Source organism: Dermacentor silvarum, chromosome 9, assembly GCF_013339745.2.
Source record: "Dermacentor silvarum isolate Dsil-2018 chromosome 9, BIME_Dsil_1.4, whole genome shotgun sequence".
Classification (NCBI taxonomy): domain Eukaryota; kingdom Metazoa; phylum Arthropoda; class Arachnida; order Ixodida; family Ixodidae; genus Dermacentor; species Dermacentor silvarum.
Window position 1 is genome coordinate 55,920,535 of NC_051162.1, and position 19,296 is coordinate 55,939,830.

Sequence of the window (19,296 nt, forward strand, 5' to 3'; positions counted from 1 at the left end):
TTGATTTGCACAGCAGAAATCCTAACATTCATTGCATGCAGAAAACAGCCTTAGATCAAAGGACGCAAGTAACTTGTGTCTTCAAGAATCTAAACCTTGTTTGTGGTTTTCTGGAATGAAAGCAGTTTAGGTACCTTAGTCTGACACTCTATTTTGCTTGACTGCAGCATTTATCATGGATGCGAAGTGGGTGTTGTGACAGAAAGCCAGTGTGCTCATACAAAAAAAAAGTACTGCAATGCCGCTCAAAAGTTTTCTAGGTGTATTGTGCAAAACTACAATTGATGTACGGGAATGACATGACAGTGGTCATAACTTAAAGCAACGGTTCATTACAGATGGGGTACACATGTATGGTCACATAAACATAATGGTGCAAGCTTGACATATAAGTGATAGTCCTTTTTAAGGTACAAGTGGCATGGTGACATACCGGGAATCAATGCTTGTTATTTCTTTATTCCCAAAATTATCAATTGTACAATACTTGTGCCCCGATACAATGACATATCTCTGAATCACAGATGTCACATCCTATCTGCCCTGTTAAATACTTTGCCGCATGAAATGGAAATCTCATTGACATAATCAGTTATAGATTTTGCACTAGTTTTATGCTGTTTCTTGCAGTCTTGTCTTTCATGAGTACTTGCATAATATGGAAGAGGGTACCTTGACATTCTAAATGTTATCTATATATGACCACACAACTATTATTTTTTCCTAATCAGAGGAGGCTCTCATGTCATTATATTAATTGAACTTTAACAATGAATACGCGACAGGTACTTGCATGTGAACGAGTGTATGTAGCCTCCCAAAGGCAAGCACGTTTACGAAAGTATCTTTCAGTCATATTGGCAAGAAAACTTTCCCATGGGCTTTTTTTCACGCGAAAGGTGACCACACATTTCTTGATCTAGCAGACTGATCTTTTATGCTACAAGTCTGTGCTGTTTTCCTTGCAACGAGTAGTTTTACATATGTCTACAACACGTAGGTCCTTCATCGCCTATTCTTTTTTTTTCTACAACTTTGATGTTTTCTTGGGAACAATATATTGCACGTTTTTGAAAGCTAGCCATTCAGAGGCCATTCTTTCTTGAAAAGCTTCTTTGCAGCCAGACTCTAAAGTTGTTGATAGACTGTTTATGTCGATTTTTTTACGTAACAATAGTAGTCTTGCAGTTTAAAACTTATCCTTTGTGCCCAATATTTAGCTCTCTTTTTGCACTAGTTAAGGTGTGGTACCTCATCTTTTTATATGAAAATAAATATTGTTACTACAGGTACGTGTGTTGTCGTATGACTATTGAATATTTGATAAATAATATTTTATTCAATTCGTATTTGAAAACGTTTACATTCGCCCACCTTTACTTCTTGTACAATGCACAAAGAGGCACGCAAGCCATAGTAGTGCTCAATGAAGTCTCTTTTTGCTGTATGTAATAGTGGCAAAAAGCAGCTTCTCACAACGAACTTGATTGTATTGTCTTGTGTATTGTTCTTCTGTCATATGTATTCTGAATTGATAATTATATCACAGACAGATATATAGCCTCTCAATGGAACAGACATTATTGATACACATGAACTCGCACCCTGTTCAGCTGGCTTTCAGTTACGCTGATTGTGGCCAGCCTCTATAGAGTATGTCTGCAATGTGGTATGAGGGTATGTGTGCAGTGCTACTGTTAAGCCAACTATTGTTCTCACAGCAATGTATTGAGTAAGGTTATTGCATAATTATTATTTAAAAAAAGACAGCATTAGCCCAGGTTTTAAGGGTGAGAAAATGCTTGGTGCACTTCACCAAGCATACAGACAGCATATAATGTGAGTACATACCATGTGCTAGTTTGTATTTACAAAGTGTTTACAAAATGGGCAAGGTGGAAGTGAGACTCCTTGGGGAAGCAACACTTCAGTTGTACTGATGGTATGGCGTGACCATATAATTTCCTTATTGCTTGGTTAAAAATATGGTGGGTTACAACCTATGAAATGCCACACCAGCAAGGCTGAACATCCATCCTTACTTTTCAGTGGCTTAAATACGCCACTGTGTTGTTGAGATTCCGAAATATCGCCTCGTGTGCCACGTTGTCAAATGCCCCCTTCAGGTCTAGCGCGAGAATGGCCCGTGGTGTGTGGCAGGGATGACAATCTCCTTCTTCAATTGCATTAGCACGTCCTTGGGTCTCAAGATGTCGTATAAAGCCAAACATGGGGTCTGGCATTTGCTGGGTTTCGTCCAGGTGTTGTTGGAGGCATTTGAGTACTATCCTTTTCATGATTATGCTTATGCATGATGTGAGGGATATCAGCCACAGGTTGTCAATGTGCGGGGACTTGCCCGGTTTGGGGATAAAGCGTACTTCAGCTGTTTTTCATTCTTGTGATAGCTTGCGTGATGTCCAAAAGTCATTGAAGGGGTCTAGAAGCGTCTCTAGGCCTGATCTTCGAGGTTAGCCTCGAAGATTCTGGTCGGGCCCGGGGGCACTGCTTCGCCGGCTTTTTTCATCAATGGAACAACGACATAACACAGAATGAACAAACACAAGTGCTGTGTGACACGGTCATATTCCATCATGTAATCAATTGTACGCTCACTTTTAACTTGGCAGCTACTAAAAAAACCATAAGTAAATCAACAAGCCACAGTTGAATATTCACTCGCGTGCTCGGTGATGAAGAGAAGTGACTTGTCGATCTACACAGCTGTATTCCGCGATAATAGAACCATCTGTATAAGAGTATGTTAATATACAGGGCGTTCATTTTAAAGTGTTACATAATTTTTAAAAATCGCCTGTGGCAGGTAGCATAATTTTTATCGTTGAGCTGGGTTATTCGATGAGGTGGAAATTATTAGCACAAAAAATCAAAACACATATTCAAGTAACAAAAATTGACTAATGAACTTCTTAGTTAATTACTTTACGACACATATTGCAATTTACGAATTATAGCCGGTGAGCTTGCAAGACGCATCCACTTGAAATGAATTTCCAGGATGACGCCAGCTTTGAGATATTATTTTCCAAAGTGTGGGACGAAATACATGGGCGTTCCAGTTACTTTAGTGCTTCAATGTATAAACAGCATTTTGGTAAAAAAGTGGAACAACAGTGCATTTTAGGGCGAGTTTGATGGCACATATCTCCAAACTGGCGTCATTCTGGAAATTCATCCCAAGTGGATACGCCTGCCAAGCTCACCGGCTCCAATTCGTAAATGACAATATGTGCTGTACAATAATTAACTAAGAAATTGATTAGTCATTTTTTAATTAGTTCAATATGGGATTTTTCGTGTTACTAAAGTCCGCCTCATCGAATAACCCAGCTCAACGATAAGAATTATGCTACCTGCCACAGAGGATTTCTAAAAAATTTTTAAAACGTATAAATGAACACCCTGTATAATGCTGCGGCGCTTCAGCGTGCTACGCTGTTGCTGCGACAAATCCCTTGTTCATTGGCTTAAAAACGCACGCGCGGTCTTGCAAGCTTTCGCTAGCACATCTACAAAAAATGCGCCGTCACGCCGCACACAACCGAGTACATAGCGATGTATGTTGTTACAACAGTATGCGGTAGCAATGATTTAAAAAAAATGTGGTTGATCCCTCTTATATAGGAATCGGTATAGAACACGAAAGTGAAACGTGTCTTCACAGAAGTAGTGTAATGTTTATTGCACATTGATATATAATGTCTATTGGTGTTTTGTGGCTAAAGCGCCCTTAGGCGTTGATGCACCCACGCTGACGCCTGGTGGCACGTCTCCTCCATCACGACTACCAACGTCGATGACCATGAGCAACCGTCGTGCATATGGAAGCTGCACTACGCTGCACACGCTAGCACAACGCGAAAGACGAAGCACGTAACTGACACACTAATACAACGCGCAAGACAAAGCACGTAACTGAATCGTCACAGAGTCAAATCAGCGCGTACAGCGCGTCGTAATTGCAGCCTCCGCGATCAACTTCAGAAACATTTTCAGAGCTAATTGCGGAGGCCACGCTCCGCTGTGCTGAGTACGGTGAACGCCACCTAGGTGGCGTTGGTAGTGCTTCTTGATGCCAGCGTCCCTTCGAATGCTGGCATCGAGGCGTTGTAGTGCTGAGACCACCGAAGCGTTCACTGTCGGTGCGCGTTAGTGTCATAATGCAGTACTTCTCTTTTCTGCTCGTAGGCGGCGGCACCGCCCCGAGCAAGAGCGCGGGTACACGGAGGAGTGTTAGATATATAAGGCGCGTCTGTGTAGCTCTCTGCAAATGCTTTTGTGGCGCAATGGGTTAAACGCTCGGCGATCTATCGTCGCGGACCGAGAGGTCGTGGGTTCGATTTCCAAATTTACATGTTTGTGGAACTTTTTCTTCTGGTTTCTTTCTTTGCATTATGTTCTATGACGTATTTCCGTGACGGAAATACGTCATAGAACGTCATAGAACGTATTTCCGTGACGGAAATACGTCAGTGAAGTCTTGGTGGACCCCGGCATAAAACACTTTCGTGTTAAAAAAAGAAAGAAAGGGAAACGAAAAAGAAAGGCGCAGGTAAGATCACTGCATAGTGTTCGAGAGGTGGCTCAGCGCGCCAACGCAACACATGCAGTCAATAAGAGTATGACTGTGCAAGAGTTTTGTGTTTTCGCCGTGACGCGGAAGCTTGAACCCACGCCGACAAAATATGCCAGTGTCGTCTGCTGTTGACGATAGTTGCCGACTTAGAACATCTTTGCCCCGCCTCTCGGTTGCCGGCTCTTAACATACGTCGCGTTCCCAAATCGGAGTGCGGATGCCGACACATGCGAACCGCTCGAGCTCACTAATCAGAAAATTACCTAGTAAGAAAACAAACGTAATAACAAAATCCTGGCTCGGGCCAAAATTTTGCTGGTCGCCAGCACACAAACGCTGCGACCGCGCTGTTGCATGTTGCCAGTCGCTGGTTATCTGTTTTGTCAGCCAGAGGGCGCATGCGTACGGCACCGCTCGCGCCGGTCCCAGCGTGAATCGAATTTTGTGCCCGGTTGCTTCAACCGTCCGCCGCCACTGAACCGCCAGCATGCGGTGCGGCTTGCGGCGATGAGCGGCTCGAGCGTGTACAGGCCCTTACATTCGCGGTGCCGCCGCAAGCAAGAAGGCGCTACCGGTCCAAATGCATCCCGCGCCCGGTGCCTATACTCCGCTGGGGGGCGCCACAACGCGCAGAGCTGTTGTCGACGCCGTCGGCGTTTTATCCGCGTTCGCACCGAACGCGCGTGGCGTTGGTGACTGTTGCCGGTGCCTCTGGGGGCAGCTTGGAGGTTTTCGACGAGATCAGCCATTACTCGTCTAGTAGCGTCGGAAATTTTACCTACGCAACGCCGCGATGACTGCCACGAACAGCGCCAGCGTCCACGCCAGTGTCAGCGCCGTAGGTCGACCCTATGGCTGCTTCGCATACTACTCAGGGTTCCCCTACGGGAAGATGGTGTAATTTTTTTGCTTCTTTCTTTGTTTCACCTACAGCATAAATTGTTATATTACAACGTATGTACGTGCTACTCTAGTTTTATCTCATGTGCATACTTTTAGCGTAGTTATTTATACCAACTACTTTCTCCGCGACCATATCCGTGGAACATTTAACCCTTTATTGCTGTACTTGCTGTTCAGAAGATACATGTAGTTTAGAACGACCACAAATAAAAATTTACTTTTATACCATGCTTAATGTTCGTTTTGGCTTGAGTAACCTGTGTGCTAAACCCAAAGCTTGTGACCAACCTTGTTAAATCTAGTGACTACGAAGCTTAAACTTTTTTTTGAGGCTTGAAACAAATGTCAAGCGGATATAAATTGCGGAGAAAAATTATCACAGCTGGTGCTAGTCCGGTAATTCCAGCGAAATGGACGTGCCCCGAGCACCGACCGACCTTAGTGCCGCAATTGAAACATGTGCCTAGAGTAGCTACATAAAATGTTAATTTTAGAATAACAGTTAATTATAAGCTAAGCAGTAAGCTTTGCAATAAGCATCGCTGCTACTACTCACTCTTGAAAGAGCTTGCACCATTTGGGACTTGTCCCACAACAATAATCATCTGCCTTGCTTGCGTTTCCTTTTTGGAAAACTGCGCGCTTGCTACTTTCCTATCGAGAATGCTATGTCACGCTGATAACGCGCGTGCCGTTCGTGACCTGGAAGTACCGGGCTTGCGGCGTTAAAGAAAGGAAATGTGGGCAAGAATGTGCCACAAAACAGTTGATCCAACTGTACTCTACTATATAATTGTGGCTCATACCTTAATCCAATCACATTCTGTAGCGTGAAACAAACAAAAAAAAAAAACAGTTTGCAACTCGGCCCCCCCCCCCCCCCCCCCCATATTTCGTTCATCTGGGACATGTCCCTGCGTGAAGCTTTGAAATAGGTACTTTTGTAAGATTTCACATTGTGGAAAAAAAAGTTGACAAACAGCTCGGAGACGCTGCTTGACAACGGCGGTGGAACTGCGTAGCACCGGCTGACAGCGTTGTCACCTGCTTGTCCGCGAAAGGACCGAGAAACGGCATACACACCGTCGCTCACTCTTTCACGTTGGCTTCGAGCACTGCGACTTCTTCATGGTCTGGCTCCACCCGTCTCGTACCACTGCGCACTGAGAGGCAAAGCGAACGCGAGTCCCACCGTGTCTCATTGTTGTCCCAGAGGCGCCCTCGAGCCGGTCGCACTTAAGCAGCCAGTCGAAACGAGACGACGGCTACCCCGTGACCAACATTTCAGTTACGCGGCTGCTCGGGGCTGTTTCGCAGGCCTTCTGCATCGCAACATTCGCTCTGGCAGAAGACACCTAGCCGCGTGTGACGTCACCGTGACGCCAGAGACCCCCGGCGTCCCAACCAACCGCTGAGGGCGAGGCCGGTGGTGGCGGCTGTTACGGGTTACATAGGGGCCATCGCATCCTTCGTGAAGCTGCGGAGAACATCTGCTCGTGGCACGCGCGAGGAACGCATGGATGCCGCCGCGCTGATGAAAGGGAGAGCGCGCCCTCGTATCAGGATCTCGCGAATCGAAAGTAGCTCTGTCCTAGATAATTTGTTGCCGTTCTTGCGTAAGAGACGAAGGACCCGGTGACCTGCGGGCCGAAGCGATGGTGTCATCCGCAAATAGTGGTATCGTCAGAACGGAGATGCCACCGCGCTTGACAGAGACCTGCGTGACTTATTTGACGCCGAGGTCGTGATGAAAGAAGGACGACGGCCGACTCGGCGACAGAAGCTGAAACGACGGAGCGGTAAGTGAACGTCTCTTTCGTGGAAAGCGCGATGACTACCCAGCAAATTACGTTTCTCTAGTTTGTATGTACATTCTCCTCAGCGTTTCGAAAGCAGCAGTACCAAATTAATGTTAATATCTAGTGCAGTATTGCTGCACAGGTTTGTTCGTTTTTGCGCAAACATATTCCTGTTTGTTAACACCCACGGCCTCTAGGAAGATTTGCACGCTGTTCTCTATTATGTAAATGGCAGCCACCAACAAGCAGAGTGAACGAGGCCTCACATATACAGTGCTAGATGATTTGAAGACGTTATAGTGAGGGTGCCCACTACGCCTTTAAGCGAAAACTTTAGTTTAGAAAGAATTGCTTTTTTTTGCCCCCATGAGGTCGTGAAACAGCAGAATAGAGGTGACAGCTGTCAAATGGCACGGTCAAACTTTGCATGTACCATGCGCATTACACAAACATTGGTGCACGCTTTAAATGTAACCAAACTGTATTTTGACTTCACTTTCTTTCAATCAGGGGCAATTGTAGTGCCAGCATTATAGCGCCGCTGAAGAGATCATATTAAAACCTGATTTTTCAGAATGGTTTAATGTCTGAAAACAGACGCTGCGGCCGTTATTGGTATCGTTATAATTCGATAGCGCAAAATATAGACATAAACGACGACTACACTACGATGGCGGAAGTTAAGCCTGATGTTATATACGCAGCCTTACTAGCCGCAATAGCGTGGTAAATAAAATCTCTATTCATCCGCCATTTCTTTCCGATCTCGATATCCCGAAATTTCTGGTGACGGCATTGTACTTGCCCTTAGTTGATGTTATAAGGGGTGCTGAAATGTTCTCGGCCCAACCGATACATCTAACTTTCGTTCAATATCATTTTAAGTTGTTTACTAATGCGTCTCCGTTTTGAGATAATAGTAGTAATTGTTACAACCATAACATAAAAGTATCATTATTTCTTGCGAGAATATGTACGCAGTACCAAGTAACGGAAACTAAACTTTTCATTCGCGGCAGAAATTGTTCGTCGTGCAAAATTAGTGGTTCAACACGCACTTCTGTACTTTCATAATGAATGCACCGAGGGACAATTGCCCATCACAGCTAGCTATTATAAACCGCATCACAAACAATTGTGGGGTTTGATGCACTGGAGGGCTCCGGATTAAATTTGGCCACCTGGGGTGAACCCGAAACACGATGGTACACGAGTGTTTTGGCACTCCACCTCCATCGGAATGCGGCCGCGGCAGGGAATCGGCCCCGCGACTTCGTGCTCGGCAGCGCAACCCCATAGCAACTGCGCCACCTGGAGTGCAAACATTTCAGCGGAGAGGAGAGCCTCAGTCCAGAAAAGTGTCGATTCCATTCATGTAGCATCTCAGCAATCCTCCAAATATCGACGAGGTCAACAAATTGGACGTCGAGATTATCTGAAAAAATTGTTGCGTTTAAAATTGTGCAATAATTAGGCTCATGGAATCTTCAAGCCAAGCAGAGGGACAAGAGAGAGAGAGCTCTTTAACGACAAAAAACAAAACATGCATGCCTGCAGGAAAAGCTGAGTTGCTTGCCGGCATCTAATGCGATGTTTTAATTGGTTGAAAACGGAAAGGTGAAGTGGCAAACTGGATGACATTTGGATGCCCACGTTTTTAAACATTAGTGAAACACAGTATGAAGGTACCGGCGGCCGCATTCCGATGGAGGCGAAATGCAAAAACGCACGTGTGCTTGCGTTTTAGTGCACGTTAAAGAACCCCAGGTGGTCAAAATTAACCCGGAGCCCTCCACTACGGCGTACCTCATAATCAGAACTGGTTTTGGCACGTAAAACCCCAGAAAGAAGAAGAAGTATGAAGGTAAGAGCATGGATCAAGAAAAGGCAACGTTGGCGCAGTTTAAGTAAACCAGAAGAGTCACAGTCTCACTCTTCGTAAGAAAATAAAGCTACACCTGTCATTTCAGCCAGAGCGGACAAGGTGTCCATTGTGAATCTACATATTTTGCCACAGTAAGGTTTACTTGCGAATTTTTGGAAATATAAATGCAGTGCTAATATGAGAACAGCAGAGAAGGTAGGTAGGGGGTAGGTGTCTAAGCTTTGCACTGTTCAGCTGCGAAGATTCCTAGCAGAGTACTAGCTTTTTTGAAAACCTTCATTGCATAAATCGTCAGCTTGGCAGAATACTTTGCCACGTCGATATTATGTTTTCTAATCAGGACAACAACGTGAAAAGAACATTTTTTACATTATCGAAGGGACTGCTAAAACAAAAGAAAGTCCCAGTAATCAGTGTTAGTATAATTTATTTAGATATCGAGACATCGTGACGTTCTATCGGGAAGGGCAAATAATTGGAGAGTTTCGTTATTCAGTTCGATTTATTTCGCAATCAACCCAATAACTTTTCAGCAACCTGCACATAACAAAGCTCCTGTAGGTATTTGAGAAAAAAGTTTATTTCACCGTATGAGAAGAGCAATACATATCGACAACTATGTGAATTTGTAATCATTATGCATTTTGCTTTCACACAGTACAACTGGCAACTGACGATCACGTTTCATCTCGCAGGTATCCGGATCAACGATGTTGGATCCTGACGCCGCTGGAAGAAAGGGACAACTCAGCCCTTAATTACTGTGTCCATGTTTACTACCAAGAATTAATGGACACTTATAAAGAAGATTCGCAAAGCCAGCTTTATTTCTATGGACAGGAGCTTACAGCATTCAATTCTTCAATACTGAGATGCGGCTAGCGTAGGTATGACCTAAATTTACCTTTGGAACGCTGCAGTTAACAGAACACTCGGCCAGTACACTAGGCTGAGACTGAACTGAACAAATGCGCTTTCGAAAGAATACAGAGTATTCAAAGCTACCATTGGACCTCCTCTGCCAACGCGAAAAAATACTACGTGAGGACCTTCAGCCAACACAAAATCACAACGTCACCCTTTGCACTTGAGCAGACGATGAAGTACCACTTTCGAGAGCTTAGCGTCGTCGTTTTGGGGAGGTTTTCTACAGTGTTGCCTTGATTCGGCAGCACTGCTGCCAGTGTTTTGCGGAGACGAATCCTGCCTTTTGTCGCTTGTGGACGCTGCTGGAGTTTTATACCATATCCAGCACCGTCAGTGCGGGAGAAATAGCACGGACCTGCAATGTTCGAACGTAAGCAAAAGGAGTTGCTGCGAAATATCGTCAACAAAGGCTGAGATTGACAGTGACGTGTGGTGACCTATGAGATGCGCAAAGACGGTGCTAAGTGCCATATGGAATGTTTACTGGTGAGGTGACAGTGTTGGAAGCGTCGTCTGGAGACGCTGGCTGAAGCAAGTCTGGCTTGTATGTTCTGACGTGGACCTTCGTCATGCCATCTACAAAGTTCCTTCCACTGCTTCCGATGGCATTGATGCCCTTCTACGCAACGCTGCTGTTCAAGGCTGCGTACCATAAGGCACCGCTTGTGCGGCTCACGTTTGAAGACGAGTACGATTACATAGTGGGTGAGTTTGCGGCGGTCTTATTAATATTTTTACGTGATATCTAAGCTAAAATGACTTAGCAGAGATTGTTCTTGGGGTACGTGGTTCATATCTAAAGCTGTAAGTGTAGCGTTGAAGGACGGAGATAAGGAAGGTGACAGGATGAATGCTACAGTCGCGACAGATCTTGTCGCCTTACTAAATTGTATTTGACTCGTTAACGCTATGGTCATTCCTTTAAATTGCCTAATCTAGAATTACTTAGAGTTTTACTTTATAGATTTCTAATGCGATTTACGGACCTATAATGTCAGGCCCAAATTTCTCAACTCTCGAAAATTTAAGATTGGGTGAAATAAAAGTAACTGATGTTACGAGCTCTAACATCTCAAGAGAGCACACATGTTACAAACGCCCTGGTTGGTGGGTCTGCTTTACTGTGAACTACTTGATGTTTTTTAACCTGCACACAATGCGCGGCACAGCGTTGAAGTTAAAAGAGACAGCGGGGTTAAAAAAATTGCGGCCAATTTTGTTTTCTGCATAAGGTACCGTCTTCTGTGTGGGGCTGAAAGCTAATCTTCAGAATACATACACCGGGAGCCTTCTTTTTTGTGTAGACATAATTTCAAGATTTCCTCAACAAACATTTGAGTCCTCAGCACTTGTATAACATTTGCTTCAGCATTTTCGCAAACATCAAAGAAAGCTTCGCTCAGCACCGCGACTTCCTAAGGAGCGTGGGATTTGCTGATTTTGTTTTCTCCGAACGTATTCCCCAAGCGTGAAATATAAGCATGCCATGCTATTCCTTTCTAGATCACATAATATTCCCTGATGCATTTTATAAGCGTCATGTAGGAGCCAGCATCCCTTCTTATAACGTGAACGCAAAAAGATGGAAACGTCAAATGCCTTCATCGCAGTTGATGACTGTTAGTCCACAGCACATGAAAAACGCAATCGAGCATATTTAGCGATTAGCCTTCTGCAGTTATATCGTTGCCTGATACACCCAGGCATCAACTTGTTTTCGTTCATGACTTTAGTGACATACCTAAATATTTAAAACACGAGATTCTACGTCCCAAAGTCACAATATGGGAATGAAGTGCGCCATCTACGGGTTCCAGATTAACTTCGACATCTGGGATTCTCTAACGCGCATTCAAAGCACGACGCGCAATTTGTTTTGCATCATGGCTTCGAAAGAATGGCGACTGCGCATAAAACGGAGAATCGAAAGCTACTTCAAGTGCCTTAGGCTCTGAAGAAAACGTCCACAACTGGACGCACGCAGCCATATGGAATGTTTACTGGTGAGGTGACAGTGTTGGAAGCGTCGTCTGGCGACGCTACCTGAAGCAAGTCTGGCTTGTGTGTTCTGACGAGGACCTTCGTCATGCCATCTTCAAAGTTCCTTCCACTGCTTCCGATGGCATTGATGCCCTTCTATTCCAGATAAGACAGCGTGCTGCGCCTGCGTCCTTTCTGGAAAATGAATATTCAAGCTGATTGTCATTGCAATCATCTGACGGTTTGTCTTACTCACCGGCCGCGGAAGCTCAGTGGCTGTGGCATTGCGCTGCTAACCAAAATGTGCGCGGGTTTGATTCCGACAGCGGTGACCGCATTCTGATGTGGGCAGGAAGTAAAAAAAACACAGAAACTCCACTGGAGTTGTATGAGTATGTGTAAGCATACCTCCAAATTTAAGTAGGCCCACCCCCAAAATGAAAGTTGGCCCACCCCCAAATTTAGTTGGCCCACTTGCAAACTTCAAGTTGCCCCCCCCCAAATTCTAGCTGGCCCAGCCCCAAATTTCAAGTTGACCCACCCCCAAATTTCAAGTTGGCCCACTTGCAAATTAAAATTCATTTGGCCCACCCCTACTGTAAGCTTCCTCACGCGTGTTCTATGTAGCCTTATGTATCCCTGTGGCTATTCTCTATGATAAATTTTATTTTTGTTTGCTTTAAATTGTTCGTATAGCTTATAAAGCGACCAATCATCTACAATTACACTAATGTAACGCATAAATGTCATTACTTCGCAAATCACGCATTTTCGTGCAGATTACACTTTTCGCGGGATGGAGCTGGTGTAGTTACTTTCAGATATAGCTCAAAAAAGTACACACACACACACACGAAGACCCGACAGACGCGGACGAGCGCTATTACCAATGGTTTATTTCAGTCAACAAACCCTCCGATTTAAAAGGTGAACCAAGTACACCAGTGTCACGCCCCCTTTCCCATGCGAGGTGATAAAAACAAATCTAAAAAAAAGTTAACAACACTACTATCTGCCTCAGACAACAGAGTTCAAATAGTTCAGTTCGGTACTGTGCAAAAGAATTGACGCTTCGCTTATACAAATATATCTGGAGTGGTATACTCTATCCCTTTGTTGTGCGGGAAGGTGTACATCGGCCAAACCGAACGGTGCATAAACGACCGGCTCAGGGAGCATGCGCTAAAAGTTAAGAAAAAAGAGGACAAGTATGCACATTTGGTTGCCCACATCATTACGTGTGGTTTTACGTGTGGTTAGGCACGATTTTATGAGACCACTATCTTAGGCAAATCAACAAACTACACGGCTCGAGTGGCTCTAGAAGCATTCTATATCCACAAGAGCTCAGATACTTGTATCAGCGAAGCGTCAATTCTTTCGCACAGTGCCGAACTGAACTATTTGAACTCTGTTGTCTGAGGCAGATAGTAGTGTTGTTAACTTTTTTAGATTTGTTTTTATCACCTCGCACGGGAAAGGGGGCGTGACAAAAGTGTACGTGGTTCACCTTATAAATCGGAGGGTTCGTTCACTGAAATAAACAGTTGCTAGTAGCGCTCGTCCGCGTCTGTCGGGTCTTCGTGTGTGTGTGTATACTTTTTGCGCTATATCTGAAAGTAACTATGTTAGACCAACTAGGCCAACAGGTGGTCCTTCTGGAGCTGGCGTACTCGCCAAAGAAGGCTTACGCATTAAAGAACGCTCATGTACGGGCATTGGCTGCACACTAAGAACTGCGGATGGTCAAGATTGATCCCCCGCTACTGCGTTCCCCACAATGAGATCATGGTTCCGACACGTAATATCTGAAAACAACTTTTTGTCCGAGTCTGCGATTCCCGCAGACCTGGTGATATACAGCCAGCAAAATACTCTCCTCGAAGTTCAGAAATGACGCTTTGAAATTCAGGTCTTGCACGCAGATCCGCTTCGTGCTCGGCTGGGCGCACGTCATTTTTGGAACGTTTCCGTCATTGGTGATGTCGGTTAAGTGTGTCGTCTTGGTGTCGAAAAATATATGATATTCTAATGCACCTTCTGTCTCCCATGTGTATATATTTCTTAAGGCTTGCTTCGTTGCACGCGGTATGTTCACTGCATTGCTCAAGACCCGCACCGAAAAGTGAGGAAGCCAGCGTAGTGTTCAAAGGTTCTCGGGCGTGAAATAACTGCGAGGGAAACTTAAAAGGGAGGAAGGCGCTTCGGAGACCCGGGGAAAGAAATATAAAATTGCCACATGGTAGCAAAGATGTCATCGAGGCTCCTGCGATACGCCGGCGATCACGGCAGTGAAAATGGGGCACGGCTGAAATTCGTCAACGATGGACACACTTCACTCCAACGTTTATAGATACTTAAAGTAAGTATCTATAAACGTTGCTTCACTCGGTATAGCGTCCTCTTTTTTTAGTGGCACGAGCAGCGACTGACACTCTTCTTTCTTAAGCAGCCACTTCCGGTCGACCACCGACTTCCGGTTCGTGCGAAATTCAAGAAATGTTTGTAAATTGAAAATAAATCATCAAAATAAAGACTGTACGAAATCGATGGTTCCACTTAATGTTGATGATATATATGACATCGGAGCATAAGTTTAGTTACAAATTGAGTTAGTTAAGTGACAGGAATGATTAGAAAATAATTAGAAGTCCCTAATTGAAGTACACCGATGTGCATGGTGGTTGAATCCATGTGCGTGGCGGTTTCCCGCCAGCTGCGTTCGCACGCTCCTCCGAGTTCGGTTTCGCGCCCGTTCCGTTCGCCATGGAAGTAGACGACGAGGACTCCGGGCCAAGTGCAGTGTACCGTCGAGTTTCAGACGACGAGGTTGCCTGGCCTAGTGTAGAGTAGTTTACATCGGTTACATCAAGAATTCACCAGAATTCTCTGTGTCTGTGTCGTACTTCACTTTGATAACACAAAGTTAATACATTGGAAACATAAAGTTTACCCAAGGAATACACCAGGGCACACCAAAGCAGAGGTGCGTGTGCCACTAGCAGAAACCTATGTCACAGATTAGAGTCGCCTCCAGTTTTTTTTTACTACACTCCAGAGACTCCAACCCTTTCCTTCCACGGAGGCCGTGTTCGGTTGCGAGATCAACTGATAGTTTCCGTGCTGACTAGTGGAGTCCTGGCGTCCACTGAGCCTTCACCTTTTGCACCGTTTGTTCTGTACCAAGTGACTCGTACTTCTTTTGCCACCTTGTCTGGTTACCTCCGAGTCAGCGCTGCGAATGAAAAAGAAAAAAAAGAGAAAGAAAAAGATAAGAACTAACGTTTGTGATACGTTGCATTGATTACACAATAGCAACAACTGCTACCGTTAGCAGATGTCAACTCGTATAAATGGAGCTCAGATATCGGCAGCTCTAGCAGGTGTATAAGCTCTATATGTATGGGAAACTTGTTGCAACATGCATCCATGTCGGTATACTATTCGCAAGTCTCTGGGGTGTCAGTACACATCATGCACCATGCAGCCGCATTATAGACCAGTTCTTAGTCAGCAGAGTGTGTGTGTGTGGTTTTTGTGGTGTGTCCCGTGTTGAAGCGCTGTTTTTTCTGTGGCGTTAGACTGTTCTGTGGAGCGGTTATATCTTCTGAGTCGAGAATTAAGCATCCCTGTTGCCTAAGGAAACGCAGTTAATTCTTCCGTAACTACATGCCGTGATTGCGCTGCGACTGTGGCGTTCTACAGCCGAGCGCGAGGTTGCGGGTATGATTCCCGACCGCGGCGTTCTCATTTTGATGGAGATGAAATGCAAAAAATGATGCACCCACGCTGACGCCTGGTGGCACGTCTCCTCCATCACGACTACCAACGTCGATGACCATGAGCAACCGTCGTGCATATGGAAGCTGCACTACGCTGCACACGCTAGCACAACGCGAAAGACGAAGCACGTAACTGACACACTAATACAACGCGCAAGACAAAGCACGTAACTGAATCGTCCCCGAGTCAAATCAGCGCGTACAGCGCGTCGTAATTGCAGCCTCCGCGATCAACTTCAGAAACATTTTCAGAGCTAATTGCGGAGGCCACGCTCCGCTGTGCTGAGTACGGTGAACGCCGCCACCTAGGTGGCGTTGGTAGTGCTTCTTGATGCCAGCGTCCCTTCGAATGCTGGCATCGAGGCGTCGTAGTGCTGAGACCACCGAAGTATAGTGCCTAGAATATACATACTAGTGTGCCGACCGCGGGCTTTCCGGTGGCACGGAGAATGATGCCTTCCGCCGGCGGCCACCAGACGGCGATAGCCGTACGGACCGTGCTATGCCGAGCGGCGTCTCTAGCCAACGCGCGCGTGTGCGACAGACGCCAATGGGCTGTCCCAGCCCGTTTCGTTCTGCGGAGCCTTGGTTGAGGTGCAAAGCGTAATCGAAAGAATATGATTTCGTTGCACTTACAAACGATCGTATGCACAGTTATCATTATAACGCTACACGATACGGGGTGTTTCTGCGAAAAATACCAATAAATAAGTACGTGGTTTCCGAAGTGTAATTTTTTTCCACAGTAAACTATTATATGCGAGACATGTCCACAAATGCTAAACTCGCACCAAGTTGTGTCTAATTACCATAAATTAAATTAATTAACATAAATGACGGTAATTAAACAGGGCACATTTTCATGGGCGACACGCCGTCGACTAATTTTGAAGGAGCGCTCAATGTAGCAATTATTAAAGTGTTTCTCACAAGCGACAGCCGCCAGAGTTAGCCTTCGATCAGCCCCTCTTATATTCTTCTCCCACTCGCCAAAACGTTCTGGCCAGTCAACAGGCGCTGAATAATGAGACTTGCTCGTTGTTTGAGCGGTATCCAGTTGCACAATATGGGACAAAACAGGTGCTGTGTTTACGCCTCGTTTTCTGCGACATCTCGGTTCCGTCCGTGAACAGACACAAGTGCGAACCACGCGCACAGAAAGAAACCCAGCAATGACATGCGGAGGCACCACATGCTACTTGCTCGAAAGCTACAACGCGCCGCAACCGACTGCGCTTACGAACGCGCATCCGAAGTGCACCCGAAGCGCAAGTGACGCGTGATGCGCCGCTCGGTTAGCACGGTCCCAAACAGTGTCGCCGTCTGGGGGCCTCCGGTGGAAGGCATCACCGGCGGTGCCAGCGTCTCCCTTTGGAAACGCCCGGCGGTCGGCACACTAGTAAGTATATTCTAGGCACTATAACCGAAGCGTTCACTGTCGGTGCGCGTTAGTGTCATAATGCAGTACTTCTCTTTTCTGCTCGTAGGCGGCGGCACCGCCCCGAGCAAGAGCGCGGGTACACGGAGGAGTGTTAGATATATAAGGCGCGTCTGTGTAGCTCTCTGCAAATGCGTTTGTGGCGCAATGGGTTAGACGCTCGGCGATCTATCGTCGCGGACCAAGAGGTCGTAGGTTCGATTTCCAAATTTTGCATGTTTGTGGAACTTTTTCTTCTGGTTTCTTTCTTTGTATTATGTTCTATGACGTATTTCCGTGACGGAAATACGTCAGTGAAGTCTTGGTGGACCCCGGCATAAAACACTTTCGTGTTAAAAAAAAAAACAAGCTCGTGTGCTTATAGTTAGCTGCATGCTGAAGAACTCCAATTGGTCAAAATTAATGCGGAGCCCTCGCCCTACGGCATTCCTCGTAATCCTCTGTGCAGATTCGGGACATTAAACACTGCAATTTTATTTCTGTCGCAACTAGGAAGTGACGTCTGTGCTGCAATTTTGCCACTGGCTTCTGAAAAAGAAAAAAACAATTGCATTGACAATGCTAGGTGTAATTGTATAACAGCGCTCGGATTTCATGCCTGCGGTCAAACACAGGCGCTTTTTACGACTGGCCTTTATAAAATGCCTTCACGGCATTTCGTCAGTCCAGTGTTAATTCCATGAGTTTGAAAATGGCATGCACTGCTTAGCATCCACTGTTGCAAAGTAAACTTAATGGTTACGTAAATAATGATCAATGCATCTGAGTATACTGCAGCGCATGCCAAGAAAAAGCAAACCAGTTTGTTTGTTTGTTTGATTGATTGATTGATTAGTTGATTGATTGATCGACTGACTGATGCGTTCAACATCTCAAAGCACCTCTGGGGCTATGAGAGACGCCGTGGTATAGAGCTCCAGATTAATTTTGACCTTCAGAATATGAACTATGTTACGCCAGCCGGCTCAATTTTGTACCGTATCCTCTCCAGGCGTTGTGTGCGCAATCGTTCACGTCAAAATGGTGTACCACAGCAAAAGGACTTAATGAAAATAATTATTTGTAATATGTGGTGTACATGTTGATACAGTGCGGATTGGACCTATAGATGCTACACAATTAGATATTCAAACAGTAATTTGTTATTTGCTTTACTCACATGCATTGTAATTCTGTTGATGCTATCTGTAATCCCCTTTACTGAATTTTTCGCTTTGAGGAGCCTCTAGTGTATCTAAAAAGGAAATATAAACAAAAAAATTACTACAGGCGGGTTTAGCCTGGCGATTGAGGCTGGCGATTGCTCCGTTGATATATGCAGAATGGCACTCAGTTACCCTTCTTGATTGCTGACTACACCAAAAACAGAATTGTCAGTCGATGGAATCATACGTAAGAGAGTTAACAATAGTTTCCGCAGCAACTGGTACTGTACGAGATTAACTCAGTAAATCCACAGTATTATTATGTGTATACGGACGGATCATGCTTAAATAATGCATTTGCGTCCGCATTTATCATACCGGGCCTGAAGTTAAAACAAACGTTTATATTGTCTAGAGTGACATCTTCTACCGTCACCGAATTGATTGCTATTCTCTGTGCCTGGCGCTGTATAGTATCACTGGAGATCCCACCGAGATGTGTTACTTAATTTAGGGAATCACAAGCCGCGCTCACGGCAATAAAGAGCACGGACCGAAATGCACTCACTACACATTTAGTACATAAAAACCTTCAAGAAATACACAAAAGCCAGCGCGCTATAAATTACATTATAGCGCGTCAGTGGATACCGGCACACTGCAATATTCCTGGAAACACTGCAACTGATGCTGCTAGAAAACAGGCGCATGAAAAGCAAAATATTTTAAATCTTATCTGTGTTATCTATTATAGTAAAATATCTTATCTGGAATGGAGCCCGCCTCTTTGTGAGAAGCATGGCTTCAGAACGGCGCAACAAGGAAGACCGAAAGACGAAA

General features: G+C 45.2%; 1 protein-coding gene across 1 annotated transcript in view; it reads left to right on the forward strand.

Moving 5' to 3' along the window:
- The first annotated feature begins 10,286 nt into the window (after window positions 1-10,286).
- Window positions 10,287-19,296, forward strand: part of LOC119465258 (glucose dehydrogenase [FAD, quinone]-like) — a 61,357-nt gene continuing 52,347 nt past the window's right edge. Inside the window, exon 1 of the mRNA XM_037726055.2 lies at window positions 10,287-10,816. Within this exon, the coding sequence (XP_037581983.1) occupies window positions 10,681-10,816 (136 nt within the window). The 5' untranslated portion in view covers window positions 10,287-10,680. The remainder of the gene's footprint in view (window positions 10,817-19,296) is intronic.